The sequence below is a fragment of the Phalangium opilio genome, unplaced genomic scaffold (assembly GCF_054372755.1).
Source record: "Phalangium opilio isolate 3A_F unplaced genomic scaffold, DU_Popi_V2 ptg000041l_1, whole genome shotgun sequence".
In the NCBI taxonomy this organism is placed as follows: domain Eukaryota; kingdom Metazoa; phylum Arthropoda; class Arachnida; order Opiliones; family Phalangiidae; genus Phalangium; species Phalangium opilio.
In genome coordinates, this window is record NW_028324165.1 from 2,648,068 (window position 1) to 2,672,214 (window position 24,147).

General features: G+C 39.6%; 2 protein-coding genes and 1 long non-coding RNA gene across 4 annotated transcripts; all 3 read right to left on the reverse strand.

Moving 5' to 3' along the window:
* Positions 1 to 4,338: 4,338 nt before the first annotated feature.
* Positions 4,339 to 9,421, reverse strand: LOC149679334 (uncharacterized). 2 transcript variants are annotated; one of them, XM_089835022.1, is made up of 7 exons: positions 9,312 to 9,421; positions 7,923 to 8,004; positions 7,778 to 7,840; positions 7,265 to 7,396; positions 7,003 to 7,172; positions 6,898 to 6,941; positions 4,339 to 5,911 (listed from the first exon to the last, which is right to left on the reverse strand). In XM_089835022.1, the coding sequence occupies exons 1-7, from the start codon at positions 9,356 to 9,358 to the stop codon at positions 4,803 to 4,805; spliced, it is 1,647 nt and encodes a 548-aa protein (XP_089691148.1). In that variant the 5' UTR covers positions 9,359 to 9,421; the 3' UTR covers positions 4,339 to 4,802. The 2 variants fall into 2 exon arrangements, with proteins under 2 accessions (XP_089691148.1, XP_089691149.1); XM_089835023.1 differs by having other exon boundaries at positions 7,923 to 8,015; positions 9,312 to 9,372.
* A 6,004-nt stretch (positions 9,422 to 15,425) lies between these two features.
* LOC149679335 (uncharacterized) lies at positions 15,426 to 16,604 on the reverse strand. The gene is made up of 3 exons (XM_089835024.1): positions 16,433 to 16,604; positions 16,131 to 16,259; positions 15,426 to 15,985 (listed from the first exon to the last, which is right to left on the reverse strand). The coding sequence occupies exons 1-3, from the start codon at positions 16,571 to 16,573 to the stop codon at positions 15,731 to 15,733; spliced, it is 525 nt and encodes a 174-aa protein (XP_089691150.1). The 5' UTR covers positions 16,574 to 16,604; the 3' UTR covers positions 15,426 to 15,730.
* A 1,203-nt stretch (positions 16,605 to 17,807) lies between these two features.
* LOC149679336 (uncharacterized) lies at positions 17,808 to 20,475 on the reverse strand. The gene is made up of 7 exons (XR_016365948.1): positions 20,283 to 20,475; positions 20,061 to 20,184; positions 19,817 to 19,924; positions 19,525 to 19,703; positions 18,743 to 18,817; positions 17,899 to 17,940; positions 17,808 to 17,852 (listed from the first exon to the last, which is right to left on the reverse strand). It is a non-coding gene; the product is annotated as an uncharacterized LOC149679336 (long non-coding RNA).
* Positions 20,476 to 24,147: the final 3,672 nt, after the last annotated feature.

A 24,147-nucleotide genomic window follows, 5' to 3' on the forward strand; every position in this document is an offset into this window, starting at 1 on the left:
CAAATCAAAACAAAACGAACTTTTAACGCAGCGCACTACTGTAACAACGGACGGACACACACAGACAAAACATGGACTGCTTTTTAACTCTTTCCGTATTAATTTTGAATTGAGAAACAAGATTATCTTAAATATTAAAATAAATATAATTAATATTTAATATTTTCTTCGTTAGTTATTCGCCTTATTGAACGTTACATCGTTTTAAAAAAGAACAATTAAACATTCTTGAGAGACTTGACTAATATTGGCGTTTGAAATGAAGCATACGCCGGTTGCTTCGCCTTAATAAAATAGGTAGTATATAAGGGTGTCGAACTACAGCTAAAAGCAAGAACAACCGCAATTGCGAAAACCTATCGTGGACAACCCACCCTAGGGAGGCTAGACGTTTCTCGTAACCCTAGCTGATCGCCGCGAATGTCTTAAACCAAACGATGACGATGGAGTAGAAGCCAGGTGTACAGACTGGTGTCCAAGTGGAATGGACAAAAACAAAGACCAGAAGATGGTGGTGTAGAAGCCAGGTGAACAGACTGGTATCCATGTGGGATGGACAAAAACAAGGACCAGAAGATGGTGGTGTTAGAAGCCAGTGTGTACAGACTGGTGTCCATGTGGGATGGACAATGACCAGAAGATGGTGGTGTTAGAAGCCAGTAAGTACAGACTGGTGTCCATGTGGGATGGACAAAAACAAAGACCAGAAGATGGTGGTGTTAGAAGCCAGTGTGTTCAGACTGGTGTCCATGTGGGGTGGACAATGACCAGAAGATGGTGGTGTTAGAAGCCATTAAGTACAGACTGGTGTCCATGTGGGATGGACGAAGATCAAAAGATGGTGGTGATTAGAAGCCAGTAAGTACAGACTGGTGTCCGTGTGGGATGGACAAAGACCAGAAGATGGTGGTGTGAGAACTCAAGTAGAGGAGCCATTTCCGTGACTGTGAAAGCAGTTCGGAAATGGCGAACACGTTTGCTCCGATTTGGAAACTGCGAACGCGGTCACGTGGGTGTAACAACAGACAGACAGACACACACGATCGTTACAGAACCTCTCCGTGACATACGTCACTCGGAGAGGTAATTACTCATGTCCATGGTTAAGTGTTTTTTTACCTATTTGAGATTTTATGGACTATTTGAAATAAGCACCTCTGGGCAATTGCGTACCACCCTGCCCTCTTGATAACAAAATTCTCGCGGTACGTGCTTCATGTCGAATGAAATTTAGCGCGAGATTTTTTAAAATTGGGTGGGAGATGTAGAGGGTGCAACGAATTTTTTTAACAGGAATGCAAAGCGTTATGCGATTGGTCGGAGGTGCTTATTTCAAATTATCCATAAAATCTCAAAATAATTTGAATTTTGAAAACATTTTGAGGTATGGTCAGTAGCCCTATCTTGGAACACTTTCTCAAGCTCTTTGTAAATTCAGATTTTTCAGTACCAAATAAGTTACTGAAGTTAAAAAGCACACCAATACAATAAGTTTGAACTATTGCCGATCTATTGCACCCATTTTCAGATTGCTAAGACGCGTACTTTTCCTGCAAAATGGGTTTTAGAAAAGGTCGATTTCAGCCCTAACTTGGAATGGTCCGTCCTAAATTGGAACGCCCCCGTCCTAAATTGGAACACCCCGTCCTAATTTGGAACACCCTAATTTAAATACGAAAAAATCTGAGTTTTTGTAACTAATAATAAGCAAATATAATTTGTCAGCGATGCTACGACCATCTAGCGACCAACGCTTACCCTTTTATACCTGTACATATATTTTAAAGGGCACTTAGTGTCATCTGCTTAAAGCTTCAAAAATTGGCGCGCTGTCAGTTCATTACGGTTAAACATTGTAAATTAAACGCGCTCTAACGCTTATGTACGGTATTTCAAATGAAATAGTTACTAAGTTAAATCAAAGTAACATACACTGCTATGTTTTGTGGCGAAAAAGTTGTCGAATCTACATTTTACATCAAGTGAGTCATGATACGGTGTTTGAAACCCAATATCACTCGGCGAAACATGCTAAATAAGCTAAAATTAGCATCACGTTTATGACTAAATCTGGATACTGGGCTATTAACACCCGTAACTTTTCCGCATTTTAATCTACGCTTACAGGACAAACATTATTGGACAGGTAATGAATCAATGCATCTTCTAAGGTCTTTTTTTTGCTGTCCTTTAGTGAGTAAAACATTAGTTATGGATGTAAGAAGATGGAGTAAATTTCCGTGTTTCGGGGTGTTCGATTTTAGGCAAATGAAGACGTATTTTCTTTTCGAGTTTTCTCAATAATTTTTAGGCCTAACCTGGCGTTTAAAGTGTTTAATTTGAAGAGAAACGTCCGAAGTTTTCAATGGAATTGTTTTCGTAAGCCTATGTTTTTCCCATTGGCCGTGAAAGCTTATTTCCCGAGACCCATGGGAGAACTTTCCCTTAATTTTGGGAAAAAATAATTATGCAAAATATGAGGTTGTCTAATTATGCTTGTATCTTCTCTGGATTTTATGATAGATTCTTAAAGCCGTGTTTTATGGATAGAGGGAATTTCAATCTTCAAAATGAGCCCTTAGAATATTCATTTGAAGCTCTCAAACTGAAATTATGACGATTTTAAGAAAAGTGTTCCAAATTGGAGCTGTTCCAAATTAGGGCAGCTGACCCTATTTCCTGAAAATTTCATTATGCAGACTGGTCTTAGTAGAAGAATCGGTAAAAAATCGCTTGATTTCACCTTCCTTTTAACTTTAATAATATTTTTTACCCATGTGTATTTCTTTTATTATTGATTAAACTCTTTAAAAAATCAGTTATCACTTACACTGTTATGATATTCTTGCTCTTTGGAGAGATAGATTCCTCTTTTATTTACCGTTTTCCAGCTGTATGGCTAAAACTTAACTGAAGTTGTTACGGATATCGGAACAAAAGATAACTACACCAATTGCCGCCAAAAACTAATCTCTAGCAGACTCAGAAGGTTTTAATTTTTGAGCACGGCGCGGCTGGGGGCCGGGGCTGGCACCTGGGGTATACCATAGCCAACTCGATCATGCGCTCCTGGACACAAGCTGCTCGCAGTCGCAGCGGCTAGAGTGGGATATAGACCGAGTGGGGAAATGTAAAGCCCCGCCCATTAATTGACATGCGCAATAACCACTGGATGTTTTACTTCCAACAGCAACACGTAAATAGCCAGAAAATCTACTCTTTGGCGCGAAATTTAAAATGCTTCGTTTTAGAACATTAGTTTTGCTACAGATAATGTTAGTTCAAATTTTAATAAAAAGGTGAATATTTGTGATATTATATAGATTTTAAAATATTTCCCACTATGTTTTAAACACAACATACAGGGTGTTTTTGAAAGGCCCATCACAAATTAAGGGTGATGTTTTTTGTGTCATTTGAGTCGAAAATGTTCTATGACATTTTGCCGTCCGGGCCACGGTTTTCGAGTTATGATTTGAATATTTTAGGGATGACCCCTTTATTAAATTAGCGGTCTTTCAATTTCTTAATTAAATTTAAGGGGTCATCCGTAAACTACTCCAATCATAATTTGAAAACAGTGGCTCGGACGGAAAAATGCCATTGAACATTTTCGACTCAAAATGGCCCAATAAATACGCTCTTTCATTATTGATGGACATTTCACAAACACCCTGTATACATTGTTTATTACTAAACAATAATGGATTTACATTCATTATTATTAATCCCTACGTTAGGAAAAATGGTTTAAATTATTGGTAGACCGAGCGATGGTGCTTTAATTGTAAAATACCCGCACTTGCGTCTTTGCAAGGTCATGTCTTGCTTTTTGAATGAAATACTAACAGTTTTCTAATAGCTATTTTGTTTGAAGGAGAATTTTTGCAGTTAGTTCCAGGATAAGGAGAGTAGTCTTTGTAAAGTGCGGCGCTGAGGCAATTTTAGTTTCCAAAAATGAAAATAATCACAATAAAGATAAGATGTGCAAACTCCCTGTAAAAAAAAGTAGACAAGTTGATACTAGCGACGCCTGACTAACAGCGCTGGAAAGCCTGGCCCTTTGACGCGCTCGACGAGGCAGTACGAGTCGGCGGGACGTTGCTTTGCTTCTTGGCTTAGGGGAATACGCTGTCTATTGGTTTCTCTTCAAGTAAACAATGGAATGGTCTATTCATATACTAAACCTCGAATACAGTCCTGCACCGCTCAAAAACTTCATTTGTTAATATCTCAAAGGAAAGAGATATGATATTGCCAAATGAAATGAATATAGGCCATATTTATCTCAGTATGACAAGGTTAGGCACTTCAATTGAATTACCAACTGAAAATTGATATCATTTAAACAGATTTTATTAATTTTAATACTCGTTACAATATTAAAGCCTCGTACAACTAACTTTCTTTCTAAAAATGAAACTCAAACAATTAAAATTCACTTATAATAAAATCAGAGTAAGTAAAAAAATTAAAAAGTTAAAAATTTCGTAGTATTAACCTATAATGAAGATTATACATTGGCATTTAGAATTCTTTTGAAAATTTAGTTATGGTCAGTGGTTTTGAATATTTATTGCGATCACGTGCGAAAGGTTTGCTGGCAAAATCACAATGATCACATTAGAAGTGTTTTTCCCTACTGTGAACGCGTTGACTAGTCTGATAACACTACTCTTCCAGCTCACCTAAAATCACAATGATCACATACGAAGTTTTTCACCACCATGAATTCGTTGATGTGTGATCAATAAGGACTTCCACGCGCTAACATAGGTCACTATTCACATTTGAATGGTTTATTATGGTTTTTCACCACTGTGAATGCGTTGATGATTGATCAAATGAGCCCTATGCGTGCATGCATAGCCACACCGATCACATTTGAAGGGTTTTTCACCACTGTGAATGCGTGGACGTTTGATCAATAAGCTCTTCCACGCGATAGCGTATTCACTCTCATCGAATTTGGAGGGGTTTTCACCACTGTGAATGCGTTGATGTATGTTCAAACTACTCCTCTGTGTGGTTGCATATTCACAATGCTCACATTTGAATGGTGTTTCATCACCATGAATGCGTTTATGTCTGATCAAACCATTCTTACGAATACTTGCAAAGTCACACTGATCACATTTGAAGGATTTTTCATCACCGTGTACGCGTTGATGTCTGATCAAACCAATCTTACGAATACTTGCAAAGTCACACTGATCACATTTGAAGGATTTTTCATCATCGTGTATGCGTTCATGTTTGTTCAAATCATACCTCCGAGTACTTGCAAAGTCACAGAGATCACATTTGAAGGGTCTTTCCCCCCTGTGAATGCTTAGATGGATTTCCAAATCATACTTCCGAGTACAAGCAAAGTCACACTGATCGCATTTGAATGGTTTTTCACTACTGCGAATGCGCTGATGACTGATCTGATGACTGATCAATTGACCACTCTCTGTGGTTACAAATTCACACTGATCACATCTGAAGGGATTTACACCATGGTAAAGACGTTGATGTCTAATGAAACAATGCTTCCACACACTACTAAAGTCACAATGCTCGCATTTGAAGGGTGTTTCAATATGCATCGTGCTTTTATGCGCGATAAGATAATGCTTCCGTGTGCAGGCATATTCACACTGATCACATTTGAAGGGTAATTCACCGCTATGAATGCGTTCATGCGCGATCAAATTACTCTCCAGCTTGCTGGCATAATCACACTGATTACATTTGAAGGGTCTTCCTTTTCCCCCAAAGTGAATGAGTTTGTGCTTGATCAAATTACTTTTCTGTGTGCTGGAAAATTCACACTGATCACATTTGAAGCTTTGTTCTCTATTATGAATTTTGAAGCGAAGTTCAACAACTCTTTTATCTTCAATATTATGTTTTTCCTTGGGTTTACCTACACAAATCAAAAAATACATTTCATAAAGAAAAAATCATGTAACATCTGGAAAGCGCGATGATTCTATGAGATGTGGGCGGAGCTCGTATCACACCCCATAATTAGTCACGACCCTTCTAAAGTATCCGCCCACTTTTCACACACAGTGGGGACTAGGAGTGAAAGATTCTCAGAGTCGCATCTATTTTTTCTTAGTAATATTCATGCGTAGTCCACAAATTAACATAAAAAATTCGGAATTCTGCAAGCACACTTATATTTGGACCTAGGGGCGAATTTACACTTCCCAACATTTAACCCAAATATTTCACAGAAATAAGTATTTGAGTGGCAAATCGTTTGATTAGATAACTTAATAATGCCTAATCTTTTCCCAAAATCGAACATACGTAATTTCGCTGTAAGTAAAGCCTACATTTGTTTAACTTATCATATAAAAATTCTAATCTGATCATAAACGATAATAATTGAGGCGTTCAAGCTCTGGCTTTATTGCTTTTGCCATTATAATATTTTAAAGCCTTTCTCTGTGCCATCTTAGCTCAATCAGATTATCGTAAGATATTTCCCAGCATGCTCTGTTGATCCTCAAAAGCCTGTTGGGAAATTTGAACTAGTTTCTATTTGGACCGATGTCTTGATCTTTGTGATTGGCATCAGCAGTAGAGTTCAGAAATAAAATCACATTCACTACTTTCGCCAACAGGGGTCGAATGAAATTCATTCTTGTATGTTAAGCCATCAAATTATGCAAATCAGTTCAATGCATAAAAATTACGTATAATGCACATTCTTTAAGGGTTCTACAATGTGTTTGCCCAACTTCATACAATCACCACTGACTAATAAGGCTTTTAGAAATTGCTGTTAAACTGGTTGAGGCTTTAGTTGTAGCTTATCCATGGGGGGTTCAAATTATTGTGAACACAGCAAGTGACCTGGGGAGTCTTACGATATTTCTACGTAAATAAAAATTTACGCACCAGGCGGGTTGTGGTTCTGGTCCTCAGTAGGGACTCCTTCCGAGCTATACAATTAAAATTATGATAAAATAAAACAATAAAATACAATTTATTTTCTTTAAATACCTTTCATTTTGAGATTGAGGTTGTTGCTGTTCCGCAACTGGTAGGGATAATGCTTGGCTATCTGGTTCTGAATCATTATCAACTGGTTCAATTTTTGGCTCTGAATCATAATCAACTGGTTCAACTTTCACTGATACATTGTTAACATTTTGAATTACTTCTTTTTCTTCCTAATTTTTTTAAACAATTAACAATGATTAATGAATATTGCTAATAGCTAATCTCATCTTTGCGTTTTCATCAAATAAACAATGTCGCGTACCTTGAGACTCATGACTTTGTTTTTCAATTCTTCTCTGACCTTATTGAGCCTGTCAATTTTATCTCGTTGTTCATTAATAGTTAATGCATTTTCCATCCTCTCTTTTCTGACGTTTGAAATTAAAACTTCAAACTAAAAAATTGAATTAAGATTCCATTACTATAGCTGATTTCCATGAGACCTTCAGGACAAACAAGAGAGAGGGGAAACCAATGTCGTTTTAAGCATCATTGATAATCCTCATTTTTTAATGATGATTAAAACAAGGGAGCTTTATCCTCCAACTTCTAGCCAATGAGAGTGAAATTTATCATTGGCAGGACATTTACAAACGTTCAATGTTCAACCGCCATTTAATGGCGGTAGACAATGTTATTTTGAATCTCATGAAGCCTTCATAGGGGACAGGAAAACTGGGCGCTTTCGCCAGGCATGTTTTATGTTAGATTTCCTTGTAATGTTTTTTCTATGGGAACACTATTTGGGAAGTTTTCTCGTTTTGTCAAATAGTACCTTGTTCCTCAGGTTCTTCATTTTATCATCTTTGCTTATGAAACAATCATCTTTATCCAGTTCCTAAAGCAAACAGCAGTTTGTTTCTTGTAATGTTAAACTTCACACGGTACAACAAGGAATAGTTCAATTTATGCTCAAATACCTCTCTTTGAATATCCCTTTGAAAATCGACCACATTCATATAGGCGTTGCGTAAAGACAGTTTATGTCGACACATTTCTTTCCTAAATTTAAACTTTGAATGAAGACATGTTTTGAAACATGAAACATTTTTTGAAAAACAAGCTAAGGAATGGAGAAAAATGTTGATATTTTAAACTACTAAGAGTTTACAGTGTTGCCAGGACCTTTGCGAGACAAACAGGCTCAAGGATGAAAGGTTTGATAAGTGGGAGAGTGGAGAGCATTGTTACAAATTCCGACTGAATTAATACATGTTAAAACTAATCAGATCTCCTGATTAGTGTCTAATATACAATTTAAATAAAATATTTTTTATATTTAACACTCATAAAAGGTCATTGAACTGTGATTAACGAGGCAATGTACATCACGACGTGATTAGTGAGGGAATGTACATCACGACGTGATTAGTGAGGGAATGTACATCACGACGTGATTAGTGAGGGAATGTACATCACGACGTGATTAGTGAGGGAATGTACATCACGACGGGATTAGTGAGGGATTGTACATCATGACGTGATTAGTGAGGCAATGTACATCACGACGTGATTAGTGAGGCAATGTACATCACGACGTGATTAGTGAGGCAATGTACATCACGACGTGATTAGTGAGGGAATGTTCATCACGACGTGATTAGTGAGGGAATGTACATCACGACGTGATTAGTGAGGGAATGTACATCACGACGTGATTAGTGAGGGAATGTACATCACGACGTGATTAGTGAGGGAATGTACATCACGACGTGATTAGTGAGGGAATGTACATCACGACGTGATTAGTGAGGGAATGTACATCACGACGTGATTAGTGAGGGAATGTACATCACGACGTGATTAGTGAGGGAATGTTCATCACGACGTGATTAGTGAGGGAATGTACATCACGACGTGATTAGTGAGGGAATGTACATCACGACGTGATTAGTGAGGGAATGTACATCACGACGTGATTAGTGAGGGAATGTACATCACGACGTGATTAGTGGGGGAATGTACATCACGACGTGATTAGTGGGGGAATGTACATCACGACGTGATTAGTGGGGGAATGTACATCACGACGTGATTAGTGAGGGAATGTACATCACGACGTGATTAGTGAGGGAATGTACATCATGACGTGTTTTTGAAGAGTTCGTGATTTCTAATTAATTTAACGATTTTCATTTCTCTGGCCCATTTGGCCATTGTAAGATAGATTGATCAAAGAACTGAAACTTATTTCGTGTTATGTTTGGTTACGTTAGCCCAGATTAGGTCTGCTTAGATAAGGTTTAGCCTGGGCAATTCCATTAAAGCTCTTGAGGCATTCTTCAAGTTCGAAATATTTTATTACTTACCAGCTCAAAGGCTTCAACGTAACAACACAATCTTTCAACGAATCCATCCTACTTGTCCTCTTTTACGATGGACCCTAAAAGGCACACCTTACACACTAGCACACTTTACACACCCTTCTGAAAAACGCTAATTCGTACCATTAATATCATTTTTCACACTGCAAACTCGTACTATACATCCTAGAGGTCAGAACGATGCACAAAATCGCATTTAAATTAATATCAATTTAAATAATAACGTTGTTCAGAGTAATTAGAGAATATTAAAGAATTTTGGTATCTGTACGAGGACTGCTATCAACCTTAGTGCGAAGAATACACCTCGCCGACGACCAAGGCTTATTGCGAAGAATCCCTGGCCGGCGACTTTTAAGGAGGTGTGCCTTTTCCATGCCGCTGCACACCTCTCTTCTCATCGGCGGTATATTTTACACACCCCGTCGAGGACTAAAGTTATGTTCTAAGGTATAAGAAAAGAAAAAACGAATTTTGTAAGTACTAACAATCTATGAAACTTTTAATCATTTATTTGGGGCGTGATATTCCGCAGAAACCACAAAACTAATGTAATTAAAGAATTTGGCTTTTTGTACGAGGTGTGCTATCATCCATGCCGTGCACACCTCTCTTCCTCTCGGCGGTGTATTTTGCACACCTCGTCGACGACCAATTCTTAGTGCGATGAATCCCGGGCCGTCGAGTTTAAGGAGGTGTGCCTTTTCCATGCCGCTGCACACCTCTCTTCTCATCGGCGGTATATTTTACACACCCCGTCGAGGACTAAAGTTATGTTCGAAGGTATAAGAAAAGAAAAAACGAATTTTGTAAGTACTAACAATCTATGAAACTTTTAATCATTTATTTGGGGCGTGATATTCCGCAGAAGCCACAAAACTAATGTAATTAAAGAATTTTGCTTTTTGTACGAGGTGTGCTATCATCCATGCCGTGCACACCTCTCTTCCTCTCGGCGGTGTATTTTGCACACCTCGTCGACGACCAATTCTTAGTGCGATGAATCCCGTGCCGTCGAGTTTAAGGAGGTGTGGCTTTTCCATGCCGTTGCACACCTCTCTTCTCATCGGCGGTATATTTTACACACCTCGTCGACGACCAAGGCTTAGCGTGAAGAGTCCCGGGCCGTCGAGTTTAAGGAGGTGTGCCTTTTCCATGCCGTGCACACCTCTCTTCCTCTCGGCGGTGTATTTTGCACACCTCGTCGACGACCAATTCTTAGTGCGATGAATCCCGTGCCGTCGAGTTTAAGGAGGTGTGCCTTTTCCATGCCGTTGCACACCTCTCTTCTCATCGGCGGTATATTTTACACACCTCGTCGACGACCAAGGCTTAGCGTGAAGAGTCCCGGGCCGTCGAGTTTAAGGAGGTGTGCCTTTTCCATGCCGTGCACACCTCTCTTCCTCTCGGCGGTGTATTTTGCACACCTCGTCGACGACCAATTCTTAGTGCGATGAATCCCGGGCCGTCGAGTTTAAGGAGGTGTGCCTTTTCCATGCCGTGCACACCTCTCTTCCTCTCGGCGGTGTATTTTGCACACCTCGTCGACGACCAATTCTTAGTGCGATGAATCCCGTGCCGTCGAGTTTAAGGAGGTGTGCCTTTTCCATACCGTTGCACACCTCTCTTCTCATCGGCGGTATATTTTACACACCTCGTCGACGACCAAGGCTTAGTGCGATGAATCCCGTGCCGTCGAGTTTAAGGAGGTGTGCCTTTTCCATACCGTTGCACACCTCTCTTCTCATCGGCGGTATATTTTACACACCTCGTCGACGACCAAGGCTTAGCGTGAAGAGTCCCGGGCCGTCGAGTTTAAGGAGGTGTGCCTTTTCCATGCCGTGCACACCTCTCTTCCTCTCGGCGGTGTATTTTGCACACCTCGTCGACGACCAATTCTTAGTGCGATGAATCCCGGGCCGTCGAGTTTAAGGAGGTATGCCTTTTCCATGCCGTTGCACACCTCTCTTCTCATCGGCGGTATATTTTACACACCTCGTCGACGACGAAGGCTTAGCGCGAAGAGTCCCGGGCCGTCGAGTTTAAGGAGGTTTGCCTTTTCCATGCCGTGCACACCTCTCTTCCTCTCGGCGGTGTATTTTGCACACCTCGTCGACGACCAATTCTTAGTGCGATGAATCCCGTGCCGTCGAGTTTAAGGAGGTGTGGCTTTTCCATGCCGTTGCACACCTCTCTTCTCATCGGCGGTATATTTTACACACCTCGTCGACGACCAAGGCTTAGCGTGAAGAGTCCCGGGCCGTCGAGTTTAAGGAGGTGTGCCTTTTCCATGCCGTGCACACCTCTCTTCCTCTCGGCGGTGTATTTTGCACACCTCGTCGACGACCAATTCTTAGTGCGATGAATCCCGTGCCGTCGAGTTTAAGGAGGTGTGCCTTTTCCATGCCGTTGCACACCTCTCTTCTCATCGGCGGTATATTTTACACACCTCGTCGACGACCAAGGCTTAGCGTGAAGAGTCCCGGGCCGTCGAGTTTAAGGAGGTGTGCCTTTTCCATGCCGTGCACACCTCTCTTCCTCTCGGCGGTGTATTTTGCACACCTCGTCGACGACCAATTCTTAGTGCGATGAATCCCGGGCCGTCGAGTTTAAGGAGGTGTGCCTTTTCCATGCCGTGCACACCTCTCTTCCTCTCGGCGGTGTATTTTGCACACCTCGTCGACGACCAATTCTTAGTGCGATGAATCCCGTGCCGTCGAGTTTAAGGAGGTGTGCCTTTTCCATACCGTTGCACACCTCTCTTCTCATCGGCGGTATATTTTACACACCTCGTCGACGACCAAGGCTTAGCGTGAAGAGTCCCGGGCCGTCGAGTTTAAGGAGGTGTGCCTTTTCCATGCCGTGCACACCTCTCTTCCTCTCGGCGGTGTATTTTGCACACCTCGTCGACGACCAATTCTTAGTGCGATGAATCCCGTGCCGTCGAGTTTAAGGAGGTGTGCCTTTTCCATGCCGTTGCACACCTCTCTTCTCATCGGCGGTATATTTTACACACCTCGTCGACGACCAAGGCTTAGCGTGAAGAGTCCCGGGTCGTCGAGTTTAAGGAGGTGTGCCTTTTCCATGCCGTTGCACACCTCTCTTCTCATCGGCGGTATATTTTACACACCTCGTCGACGACCAAGGCTTAGCGTGAAGAGTCCCGGGCCGTCGAGTTTAAGGAGGTATGCCTTTTCCATGCCGTGCACACCTCTCTTCCCCTCGGCGGTGTATTTTGCACACCTCGTCGACGACCAATTCTTAGTGCGATGAATCCCGGGCCGTCGAGTTTAAGGAGGTGTGCCTTTTCCATGCCGTGCACACCTCTCTTCCTCTCGGCGGTGTATTTTGCACACCTCGTCGACGACCAATTCTTAGTGCGATGAATCCCGTGCCGTCGAGTTTAAGGAGGTGTGCCTTTTCCATGCCGTTGCACACCTCTCTTCTCATCGGCGGTATATTTTACACACCTCGTCGACGACCAAGGCTTAGCGTGAAGAGTCCCGGGCCGTCGAGTTTAAGAAGGTATGCCTTTTCCATGCCGTGCACACCTCTCTTCCCCTCGGCGGTGTATTTTGCACACCTCGTCGACGACCAATTCTTAGTGCGATGAATCCCGGGCCGTCGAGTTTAAGGAGGTGTGCCTTTTCCATGCCGTGCACACCTCTCTTCCTCTCGGCGGTGTATTTTGCACACCTCGTCGACGACCAATTCTTAGTGCGATGAATCCCGTGCCGTCGAGTTTAAGGAGGTGTGCCTTTTCCATGCCGTTGCACACCTCTCTTCTCATCGGCGGTATATTTTACACACCTCGTCGACGACCAAGGCTTAGCGTGAAGAGTCCCGGGCCGTCGAGTTTAAGGAGGTGTGCCTTTTCCATGCCGTGCACACCTCTCTTCGCATCGGTGGTATATTTTATTTACACACCTCGTCGACAACCAAGGCATAGTACGAACATAATTTTCCCTAAATATTTTTTTCCCCAATAGGCAGTGAAGGGGCAATTTTAAATCATCCCAAAATAATTTTAAAATGTTTTAATAAATAACTTTAAGTGTATAACTTTTTTAGAAATGTACAATCAATAGATAGTTTTCACACATGGAGGATTCATACCATTTTGTCCGCCAGATAGCCAGGAAGCCGGGCTATCTGGAGGACAAAAGCAGACGGGTTTTTGTCCGCCAGATAGCCCGGCCTCCTGGTGTAAATGGTATGATTCCTCCATGTGTGAAAACTATCTACATGGACTGTCAAGGTGTTAAAATTTTTGCTCAAGCCATCAACGCAAACAAGAGTAAAGGCAATCCAAAAATGAACTTAAAAATTCAAAATAAACATAATATTTTTTAAGAGCTTGTAAAGCCTATTATATAAATTATATTCTCGAAGCTTCAAAGTTTTGACACCTACCTCCTATATTATGTATATAATTTTAGTTTCCTCGATCAAATACTAGCTTAAACTACATTTTAACTTTACATCTGGCATTAGTAAACTTTAATTATATTAGAACCCTTAAATTTCACCAAAACTGTTTTAATGTACTTTGAATACTTTAGTTACAAATTTTTTCTTTGAGTATGAGATCAATTTTTGTACTTGTTTTAATATTAAAGGCACAATGTTTTTTTTGGTTACAAGATTAAAGTTAATTAAACAAAATAAAGGGTTGTTTTTATCCACTGCTTGGGATATTGTAGGTTTGTACTTTTACAGTTCTTTTCCTTTCACTTGACTTGAAAATTTATTTTCCTTTTGCTTGAAAGCTCCAAACACTCTTACTAATTTTTTATCGCGGATATTTATTTCTTTGTCGCGTATCTTTCTTTTTATCGCATATCTGTATTTTTTATTCGTATCTTTATTTTTTTACTGCGTATCTGTATTTTTTATCGCGTATCTGTATTTTTTACCGCGTGTCTGTATTTTTTATTGCGTATCTGTATTTTTTAACACGTATCTGTATTTTTTAACACGTATCTGTATTTTTTAACACGTATCTGTATTTTTTAACACGTATCTGTATTTTTTAACACGTATCTGTATTTTTTAACACGTATCTGTATTTTTATCACGTATCTGTATTTTTATCACGTATCTGTATTTTTATCACGTATCTGTATTTTTATCACGTATCTGTATTTTTAGTAGTTTTTATCACAGTTTTATCACGTATTGGACTATGGTTTTTTTTGTCCAATCTTTTTTTTTGTATATTTTTGGTTTTTTTGTATATTTTTGGTTTTTTTGCCAATCTCTAGTTTTTTTGCCAATCTCTATTTTTTTTGCCTATCTCTAGCTTTTTGGGTTATCGTTGGTTTTTTGGCTATCTTTAGTTTTTTTGACTATCTTTATTTTTTTTGACTATATTTAGTTTATTTCGAGTAACTTCAGTTTTTTAGGTACTTTAGTTGTATTGACTATCTTAAGTTATGACTATTTTAATTTTTTTTCCATTACTTAAATATTTCAACCTTTAGTTAAAAAAAATTGTATTACTTAAAAAATTCTATCATATTTAAACCTTTAGTTTAATATTTAAACCTTCACTTTAATAATTTAAACGTTTACTTAAATATTGAAACCTTTACCTTAAATAATTGAAACCTTTACTGAAGTTGTTAATATTTATTCTAAATGTTAAACACTTATCCTTAAAAGTTGTTGACCTTTTTTCTTAAATTTTTAGTTTTGAACCTTTTTCTTATTATATATTAACCTTTTTGAGTTTTCCTTAAAGTTTTTAAACCTTTTTCTTAAAGGTTTTTAACCTTTCTTCTTAAAGTTTTAGTTTTAAACCTTTTTTGAGATTTTTCTTAAGGTTATTACTAGCCTTTTTAGGTTTTTTTAAGTTTTTTCTTAAAGTTTTTGTTTTTTGCTTAAATTTTTTAAACTTTTTTCTTAAAAGTTTTTAACATTTTTTCTTAGTTTTAGTTTTAAACCTTTTCTTAGATTTTCCTTAAAGTTCTTCTTAACATTATTTAAGTTTTTCCTAAAAGTTTTAAACATTTGAGTTTTTCCTAGTTTAACCTTTTTTAAGTTTTCCTTAAAGTTTTTAAAACTTTTTCTTAAAAGTTTTTAACCGTTTTTCTTAAAGTTTCACTTTTAAACCTTTTCTGAGATTTTCCAGAAAGTTGTTAACCTTTTTTAAGTTTTTCCTTAAGTTTTTAACATTTTTTGAGTTTTTCCTAGTTTTTAACCTTTTTTGACTTTTTCCTCAAAGTTTTTAAACCTTTGAGTTTTTTAAACGTTTTTCTAAATGTTACACTTTTCCCTAAAAGTTTTTAAGCTTTTTATAAAATTTTTACCCTTATTTCTTAACACTTTTGCTTAAATGTTTTAAAACTATTTTTTAATCTATTTTTGTTTAAAAATGTTTTCCCGTATTTTTACTTTTAGTTTCATTTAAGTAAAGCGTCCTCATCCTCAGTTTGGAGATCCTCTCGAACTTCCTCATTATGTACATCCTCTAGAACTTCCTCATTATGGATATCCTCTCGAACTTCCTCATTATGGAGATCCTCTCGAACTTCCTCATTATCTTCAATGGTAAGGTTTTTAAAATTTTCACATGTTTTTTCTTCACTATCTCGAGAGTTAACTTCTCCAATGTCAAGTATTTGCGATTTATTTTGCGGTTTTGAAACGCCATATTCCTAAAAATTAAATTATATCATCATTATATTGAATTCAGTGATTAACGATAGATTTAATTGAACACTTTGTATTTTGTTCTTGCAGAAATTACTTTAGCTACCCATGCAAGTAACACTAAAAAATGTGCAACGACATAAATCTTACCAAATGCCACTGCCTCAACTGTTCTTTTGTTATGGGCTTCCTAGAGTCATTTTGCACGGGTTTTTCGTCGTCCACCGGCATTTTTCTTAAATGCGAAAACCTTTCGCTCATCGATATTTTCGTTTGGTCCTGTAAACAAACATTTGGAAGTAAAAATATGGTTTTTAAATTTCCCCCTGAACTCGTGGTTTAGCTTGTTGAAAGTTAGGGCCGGATTTATAAGTGCAAATATAAATCTGAACCGCACATGGCTTCATCGTTTGTCATGGGCCAAACGTACAATATTTTAAATTATCACTCACTTTGAAAGTATTTGTACAATATTTCAGGAACGGCGGCAAATGTTTGATGACTATTCTTTCAATCGTGTTCAAAATTAAACCCCACCCCTCTTCATTAACGCAAAAGTCTGCCGCAAAGGCATAAGGCGGGCTTCTATACATGAGAGGTGTTGTTTCATTATTCTAAATTAAATACCTTGAATTGACGCAAACTTACTTCTTGATGTGTTTAGGTTGTATAATTTCATTCACTTTTCTGACAGTAATAGAACCTAATTCAAACAATGTACGTTCGTAATAAGACATTTTCAAACTGTCTCAGTTTAAAAATAAATTGCACATATATAACATACTGTTAGCACTGAAGAGAACTTCAATTTTATCATCCAACGTCTTCAATTGGCTTCTCTCTCTCCCTCGGAACAGTAGTTTGGCATCAGCGGGGTTATTAGTATTCCAATTTTTTTTTCTTTCCTAATTGTGTACTCAAGTTCCATGAACTTGTCCATTAACTTTCTTAAAATTCTTTCATATTCAACGGCTTCGCCTCGCGATATCTGAAACATTCATTGTACATGGCTCAAAACTAATGTAGGCTGTTATTGTAAATAAACCACTTCCGAGGTTTTGCATTTGCACACTTTTTCCCCATTTCCGGTGTCATCCCCACATAAAACATGCAATTGTTAACTGATTTTTACCCACAGTGATCTCAGATTCTAAGAGGCACCTTATCGACGTAATCTATATCATTAATGTTTCTGGATAATTGTAAAGTACAGGTCCAACAAACCGAGAAAATCGTTAAATAAAGGAAAAGTCCCTGTACATAGTAACTGCGCTTAAGTGAAAACTGAAACTGATAATTTGAAATTGCTTTTGTTTGGGGGTCGGGGGGGGGGGTTGCTAGTTTCCTTATATCCACTTTCATTAAAAGGATAGAGTGATCTAAATTGTGACATGATATACTAATCCAAACGTCGTAAGGCACGGGGCGATCGTAAAAGTTAGTACTTGAACCAAATTGAATGTCACTCACGAGTGAGTATAGGTCATTTGTACCCGTCCAAATCACAACTTTTTCTAATTTCACTTTTGGAATGAAATTAATCATAGATTTGATAGTTGTATCTGATTTGCAAGTTTTTGTAGCTTCGTAATACCTATTTGCTGGATTAAATATGAAATTTATTGAAACAAATATTGGGAAACATTTAAGCACTTATTACTTGTCAAAAGTGGCTGCGACATGTATTTCACTAATGGGACTAGCATTTGCATGTCGCCTAATAAGCAATGTTCGTAATAATGTTGACTTTCTATAAACAATGAGAAAAATATCTTATTAGTTTCGTAGCAAGCAACATCCATGAAAATTTTATATTGTAGATAGTTTTTAGACAAGTTTGGTCAGCCATTTGTGAGTTGTTAGGCGATGAAACTGTCTAGGAATATAAAATGAACTAATAAAAATAAAAAATTATTACTCTCAATATCTCTTTCCGCCTTTTTCGGCATGCGTCGTTCATCTATTTAAAGAAAAAAATAAAACCGTTGCAACTATTATAAGTAGGGGTGTGCGGGTACTCTAAAATGAGTATTCGGACTTGAAACTGGTTTTTCTAGGGACTCGCACCGTCGAACGGGGGTACCCGGGTCCTTGTCAGAGGCCTAAAATGACCCGTTTAGCCTAGGGCTTGTCGAGTCCATTTTTCTTTACCAACTTAATAGCCAACTTTATCACTTACTGATAAAAATGTTTTCATATTTAAAAACGGTAAAATTACTATTAATGTTTAGTTTTGGGACAGTTAGAAAAAAAAACCACAAATGTTTTCAAAACAAAGAGTAAAATGGGACGAATTTTGGGCTCGGATTAGACGCGATCAAGAATTTTGGACACGAAACCATGTTTTAAGGACTCCACGAGTCCTGAAAAATTGGACTCGAGGAGTCCACTTTTCCAGGACTCTGACTCGAAACCTAAAAATGAGGACTCGCACACCTCTAATTATAAGTTAAAGGATGATATTCCGAAAAGTGCATAAGGTGGGTAAAATTTGTCGAGTGGGTTGTTTCCGCGTAAATATTTGCATAAATTCATAAGATAGGCTCCGTAAGCTTGTCATGGAGTGACGTACTTCGCTAAATTCTAGGAAAACTACGCCTGGTCAAAGGCTTGGTACAGACTAAATAGGGAGATGGACTGCAAGATGAACCAGAGTGTAGGAAATAGCTTTCACTCAGTCTCTAGCATTACGAAGTATAGAAAGCGTCATACTTATTTAACATGTCTTATGAACTTATGATATTAGTAAGACATTCTCTCACCACTCCTACGATCGTAAGGATGCATCCTATGATGCCTGTAATGTGATGAACCCGGTTCGCCGTCTCGTCCACTTTCTGAGGGAAAAAATTTCGGTGTGCTTATCTTTCAAAGTGCTCTCAGATTTAAAAGCGCCGGTGAAATAGTTTTTAATTGCTCATTCTTATAATAGTAAGAGTAAGTTTTTTTTCGTGCAGCGCTCTATACTAACTTTCACCGTTTAGCTCTTAAGTTTAATTGTAAGGGAGAAATCCTCTCAAATGGTAAGGTCTTTTCTTACCATTGCACCCAACGTTCAACAACTACATGAGTGGCTAAAAGCGCGCCTCAAAAATCAAAAGAACAATATTGTGGGAAATGTCCCAATAAGATACCGCTTTAAGCGTTGCCTACCTTAATCAAGGGCCGTGCGCGGTGGCTTCGAAGTGGGTACTTTTAAGAAACGCGACTTCTTATTTTCTCCCTATTTTAGCGCGAGATTTCATTGATAGCTGGACCGAAACGCGCGCGAAAATGAGTATTTCAAATTCCAAGCGCGAGAAAATGAACATTTCAAATTCCAAGAGCGAGAAAATGAATATTTCAAATTATTTAGGTCCAGCTATTAGCGCCTAAGGTGAGAGAATTTGGCAACTTAAATTGGCAAAATAAAAATAAAAAAGGCGGCGCGCACAGGCCTTCATTAACGTAGGCAACGCTTTAAGTAATATTTTGTAGGAGGGTAGTTGACACAACTAGAACTCTACTGAAGTATTCTGAAATAAAGGAAGAAAAAACAATTTACCTCTCTGTCGGTAAGCCATTGGTAAGAATATTTTTGTTTTCTACGGGTAAAAACTAAACACCAAGGACAAACTGCTGGCATTCATAAATTTTTGAAACTTGATGAAAATACGTTGTTGTTGCCCAAATGCCTGAAGTGGGAAGTCACTTGTTCCACAAAATAGGGGCAAAATAACGATACTTAATAAAAAATAACATGAACTCAGTATCATGGGTACATTACCTCACGCTACAAGCCCGCTTTTAAATTATAACTAATCTAATTATAATTAAATAAGTTTACGCGTACTTACGGCTAAAAACTAAAGACCAAAAGGTGGTATTCTTGACATTCACTCCACTAAGACCCTTGTTTGGCTGAAAGTATTGAAACCAGTTGTTTCAGGTAGTCACGTGTTGTACTAAATGGCGCCAAAATTACGAAAGTTAATAAAAATGACATGAACCTAGTATCACAGGTACATTTCCTAAAGCTATACGCCTACTTTTAAATTCAAAGTAATTTAATTTGGATTAATTATGTTTACGCGTACTTACGGATAAAAACTAAAGACTACGGACGAACGGGTGGCATTCATCAAATATTCTTATTCTGTGCTCCACAGCTGGAGGTCCCTTTGTTCGGCGAAAACCACGCCCCAATTCCAAAAAATGTCGCGTTCTTCAAAATGTCGCCAAATAAACAAAACTTTACCGTGGGTGCATTAAACTAAAGTCCAAAAGGTGGTATTCTTATTAATTATGTTCACGCGTACTTACGGATCTAAACTAAAGTCCAAAAGGTGGTATTCTTCACTTTTACTCCACAAAGGCCCTTTGTTTGGCTGAAACCACGGGCTTCCACCAAACGACGTTGTTGTGGGAAGTCACGTGTTCTACAAAATGGCGACAAAATATCTAAACTTAATACTGAATAACATGAACCTTGTATCATGGGTACATTTACTAAACCTACAAGCCCGCTTTTAATTTGACACTAATTTAATTATGATTAATCATGTTTACGCATACTTACGTATAAAAATTAAGAGGTAAAACAATGCGAGGTGACACGACTGCGGCCCTTTCCGAGTTCTTCTGACCTGTTCTGTTCTGACTTCTTTCCGGTAGAGTGGGAATGTGGGTGCGTCACTCACTACCGCGTGCTCCGGCGGTTTTATTTTTTATTAGTTTTGGTTTGAGCTAGAATGGAAGTGATATTACCATGGAGTAATATAACAGCTACTGTAGGTGCAATGTTAGTGCGTTTTATACTAAAAGGTTTCGTTCACTTTGTAATAAGGAAAATTGAAGTTGTAGGAATAAAAATGAAATCTAAATTAATAATCATTGTTCATTTAAATTACGTACTTTACTTATTTTAAGTAATTTTTTATTTTATTTTAAGTAAGTAATGTTTCTTCTTATGCATGGCCAACTTAGCGAACAGGATTTAAGTTGGCCATGTTCTATATAGTTTAGTTGGCCGTGTTTGTTTTACTTTCCAATCCATGCTTGTTTAGGCGGCAGTCCAGGATTAGGCTTACGATTTATATTGTTTCTTTTGTTTGAGTTTTTACGCGTGAATTGCTGACTTTCCCTTTTGACGAACAAGTGGATATGGAATATTCAGGTAAAAATTCGACTCTTGTCTTACGAAATGTTTTAGGTGATATAAAACAAATTGCCAAAGAGGATCATGTTGGCAATGATGTGATAGAGGTTGATTATTTTGTTGATAACGTTGTGCCAGTACAGGTTGACAATCATGAGCTAGTACAGGTGGGCAATAATGTAGGATTACAGGTCGACAGTGATGCGGGATTACACGTCGACAATGTTGTGCCAGTACAGGCCGATAATGATGTGCGATTACATGCCAACAATGATGTGCCACTTGAGGTTGAACTTGACAATTATGTACCACTAGAGGTTGATTCTCATTTGCTAGATCACAATTATGGCACTCGCTGTTCCTTAGCAATTTCTGATGACATCAATATCTCTTTTTTAATGAGTGATGCTAGGAAAAGGTCAATAGAGTTAATACTCACCACCCTTGGTCTATCTCCAAAGAGAATCCTTCAGTTAGGTTTTGGATTTCTTTACAACAATGGCCAGAGTGGAGACATTACCGAAAATGATGTTAGAAGCTGTATAAATTTTGAAGGCTACCATTATTTAGATAGAGATACCTTGGATTTGATAGAAAACCAAAATCATATAGATCATGGAAAAGCTAAAATTAAATTTCAGAAGTATTTAGAGACAAATGAAAGAATTCCGCAATTAGAAAACATCTTAGGGACTGAAATTGTACCAAAAAGTCCAATTAGCACTAATGATGATTACAACAGACAACATAAGATGGGTCTGGGAGAAATCCACAAGAGTGCTACAAAGCAGCAAACTGATTTGAGAAGACTAATAAACATGCGAATTTCAACTGTTCAAATATGTAGAAAAGGTTTGTCACGTAAGGATGCCTTTAAATATTTTTTAGAAGAAGAATGTACTAGAGAGGAAGCCAATATGTATATTGTCGCGCAGCCCAGCGCAGAGCTAAGGTAATTTAAAACTCGCGCCAAAATAGTTAGAGAACTCCCTCCAGGTGCCCGCCAACAAAGGCGCTCGCCTATAAAAGGCGAGTGAACGGAGAGAGAAAGCGAACTTTTAGTGGGATCTCAAGACTGAAAAGTCCAGCCTACTAACGGTTCGCTTCACCTCTCACGGGGATCACAAGGCTGAAAAGCCCAGCTTCGTGAGAGAACCTTCTCCGGCAAAACCATCGCCTCGCCCGGCCAATACATTAGTTCTCCCGCCGTTCTTACATTCTATTTTGTATATATATTTTCAACAAGCAATAAAATAAATTCATTACTATTCCAAAACCACCGTCTCGTACTTTACATACGTGACAAAGTGGTGGAGGCGCGGGGCACAGTTCCCGTCACCCCGTTTACCAGCCGATGAGCTTGAACGTTGACCCAACCTCGTCCTGTTCGTCTTCCGACACGGAAATATACTCCGTCCCAACGTCCCCGTCTACCTTCGACGGTATCGCCCCCGCTTCAGACGTTCGTTTTTCCCGACGAGCGCTACGCCTCGCTCCCGAGTATTCAGACCTCGCGCCGCCAACTCGCCGCCAAAAACAAGAAACTCCGTCCCTACCAATGGCTACCCCGGCTGATATTGCGGCCGCCGTTTCGGCTGCCCTAGCCGCGTTAACTTTGAACCGAGACTTACCAAACTTCGACCCAGCTAGACAAGACGTACACGATTTCATTCCCATCTTCGAGGAAAGGACTAAGGGGAAACCGGATGCTGATCGCCTCTCCCTTCTCCCTTCCGTCCTTGTAGGGGCTGCTCTACCTTGGTATTCCGCCCAACTCCGGAGCCATTCCGCGGCCCCTTTCACTACCTGGCAGCAATGGAAGACTAGCCTCATCGGCGAATTCGGCCGATCTTCTCGTGCCGTGTTCACAGAACTACTGGCCCATCGCCAATTACCTGGAAGCGATCCTGTCGCGTACTACCGGAATACGATAAGCCTTTGTTCCTTGGCTAACCCAAATATGCCCGAAGCCGAAAAAATAAACTTCCTTTTGAATGGTCTCCTACCCGAATATAAGGAGAAAGTGACTCTCATGAATCCCACGACCACCTCTGCGTTCTTGGATAACCTTCGCACAGTGTGCACTATGCCCACCCAACCGTTTAGCTCCCATGATAGCAAAATTTTGGAGCTACTCACTACCCTCGCATCACGCCCCGCTAACGTCGCGGCCACCAACACCGCACCCGCACTTCTACACCCCAGTACTGGGCAAGAGTTCGAAGCTCTCCGTGGGGAAGTTCAAGAGCTTCGACGTGATCTAGAGCGCCTTCGCCTGGAGTTTCGCCGTCGCGATCCCAGCCCAGGCTACCCGCGTCGTGAGTCATCTTCTGCCTGCTACAACTGCGGGGGGTTTAACCATCGCGCGGCTCAATGCCAAGAACCACCTCGCAGTCGCGAGACCCAACATCGTTCACCCCAGCGAACCGAATTCCGTAACAACCGATCCCGCTCCCCGTCTCCGTTTCCACCAAACCGGCCGTCGTCTAACTGGAATCGGGACAGGAGCCCGTCGCCCCATCCTAGCTCTCGTAATCCGGGAAACGGCTACCGACGGTATTAGTGGAGGGCAACACACCGTCTAGTCCAGAAGCCTTCCCTCTCCTCCTCAGCCCAAGCCACAAATTAGTATCCCTCGCCGCCCACATAAACAATCAAAACGTCACCGTCATTATCGACTCTGGAAGCACCAAAAACATAATAAAGCCTAGCCTTGCATACTCCTTGGGTCTCACGAGCCAGCCTGCTGGCTCCTTGCAGCTGAGAGTGGCAGATGGAACTCTCATAACTCCCTTGGGAGCTACCACCTTGAATTTGACACTCGGAGATACCACTCACCGCATACAGGCTCTACTCATAGAAAACTTTGAATACGACTTATTACTGGGATTGGAATTCTGCAACCAGAATGAAGTAGAAATCAGCTTTCGTACCCGATCGGTTGCAATTCGACACGAACATTTTCCCCTTCCGGACTCCTTATTCGAACACGCTACAGTTGTTAGCCTCGCCCACGACGTCACCATCCCC

Excerpts from the sequence above, each read along its gene's own strand:
- LOC149679335 (XM_089835024.1), bottom strand. The coding sequence starts at position 16,573 with ATGTATAGAAGCCCGCCTTATGCCTTTGCGGCAGACTTTTGCGTTAAT. Across the intron at positions 16,260-16,432 it reads ATTGTACAAATACTTTCAAA|GACCAAACGAAAATATCGAT; the intron begins GTGAGTGATAAT and ends GTTTGTTTACAG. Across the intron at positions 15,986-16,130 it reads AGTTGAGGCAGTGGCATTTG|GAATATGGCGTTTCAAAACC; the intron begins GTAAGATTTATG and ends TTTAATTTTTAG.
- LOC149679334 (XM_089835022.1), bottom strand. The coding sequence starts at position 9,358 with ATGGATTCGTTGAAAGATTGTGTTGTTACGTTGAAGCCTTTGAGCTG. Across the intron at positions 8,005-9,311 it reads ACGTTGAAGCCTTTGAGCTG|GAAAGAAATGTGTCGACATA; the intron begins GTAAGTAATAAA and ends GTTTAAATTTAG. Across the intron at positions 7,397-7,777 it reads TGAAGAACCTGAGGAACAAG|TTTGAAGTTTTAATTTCAAA; the intron begins GTACTATTTGAC and ends TCAATTTTTTAG.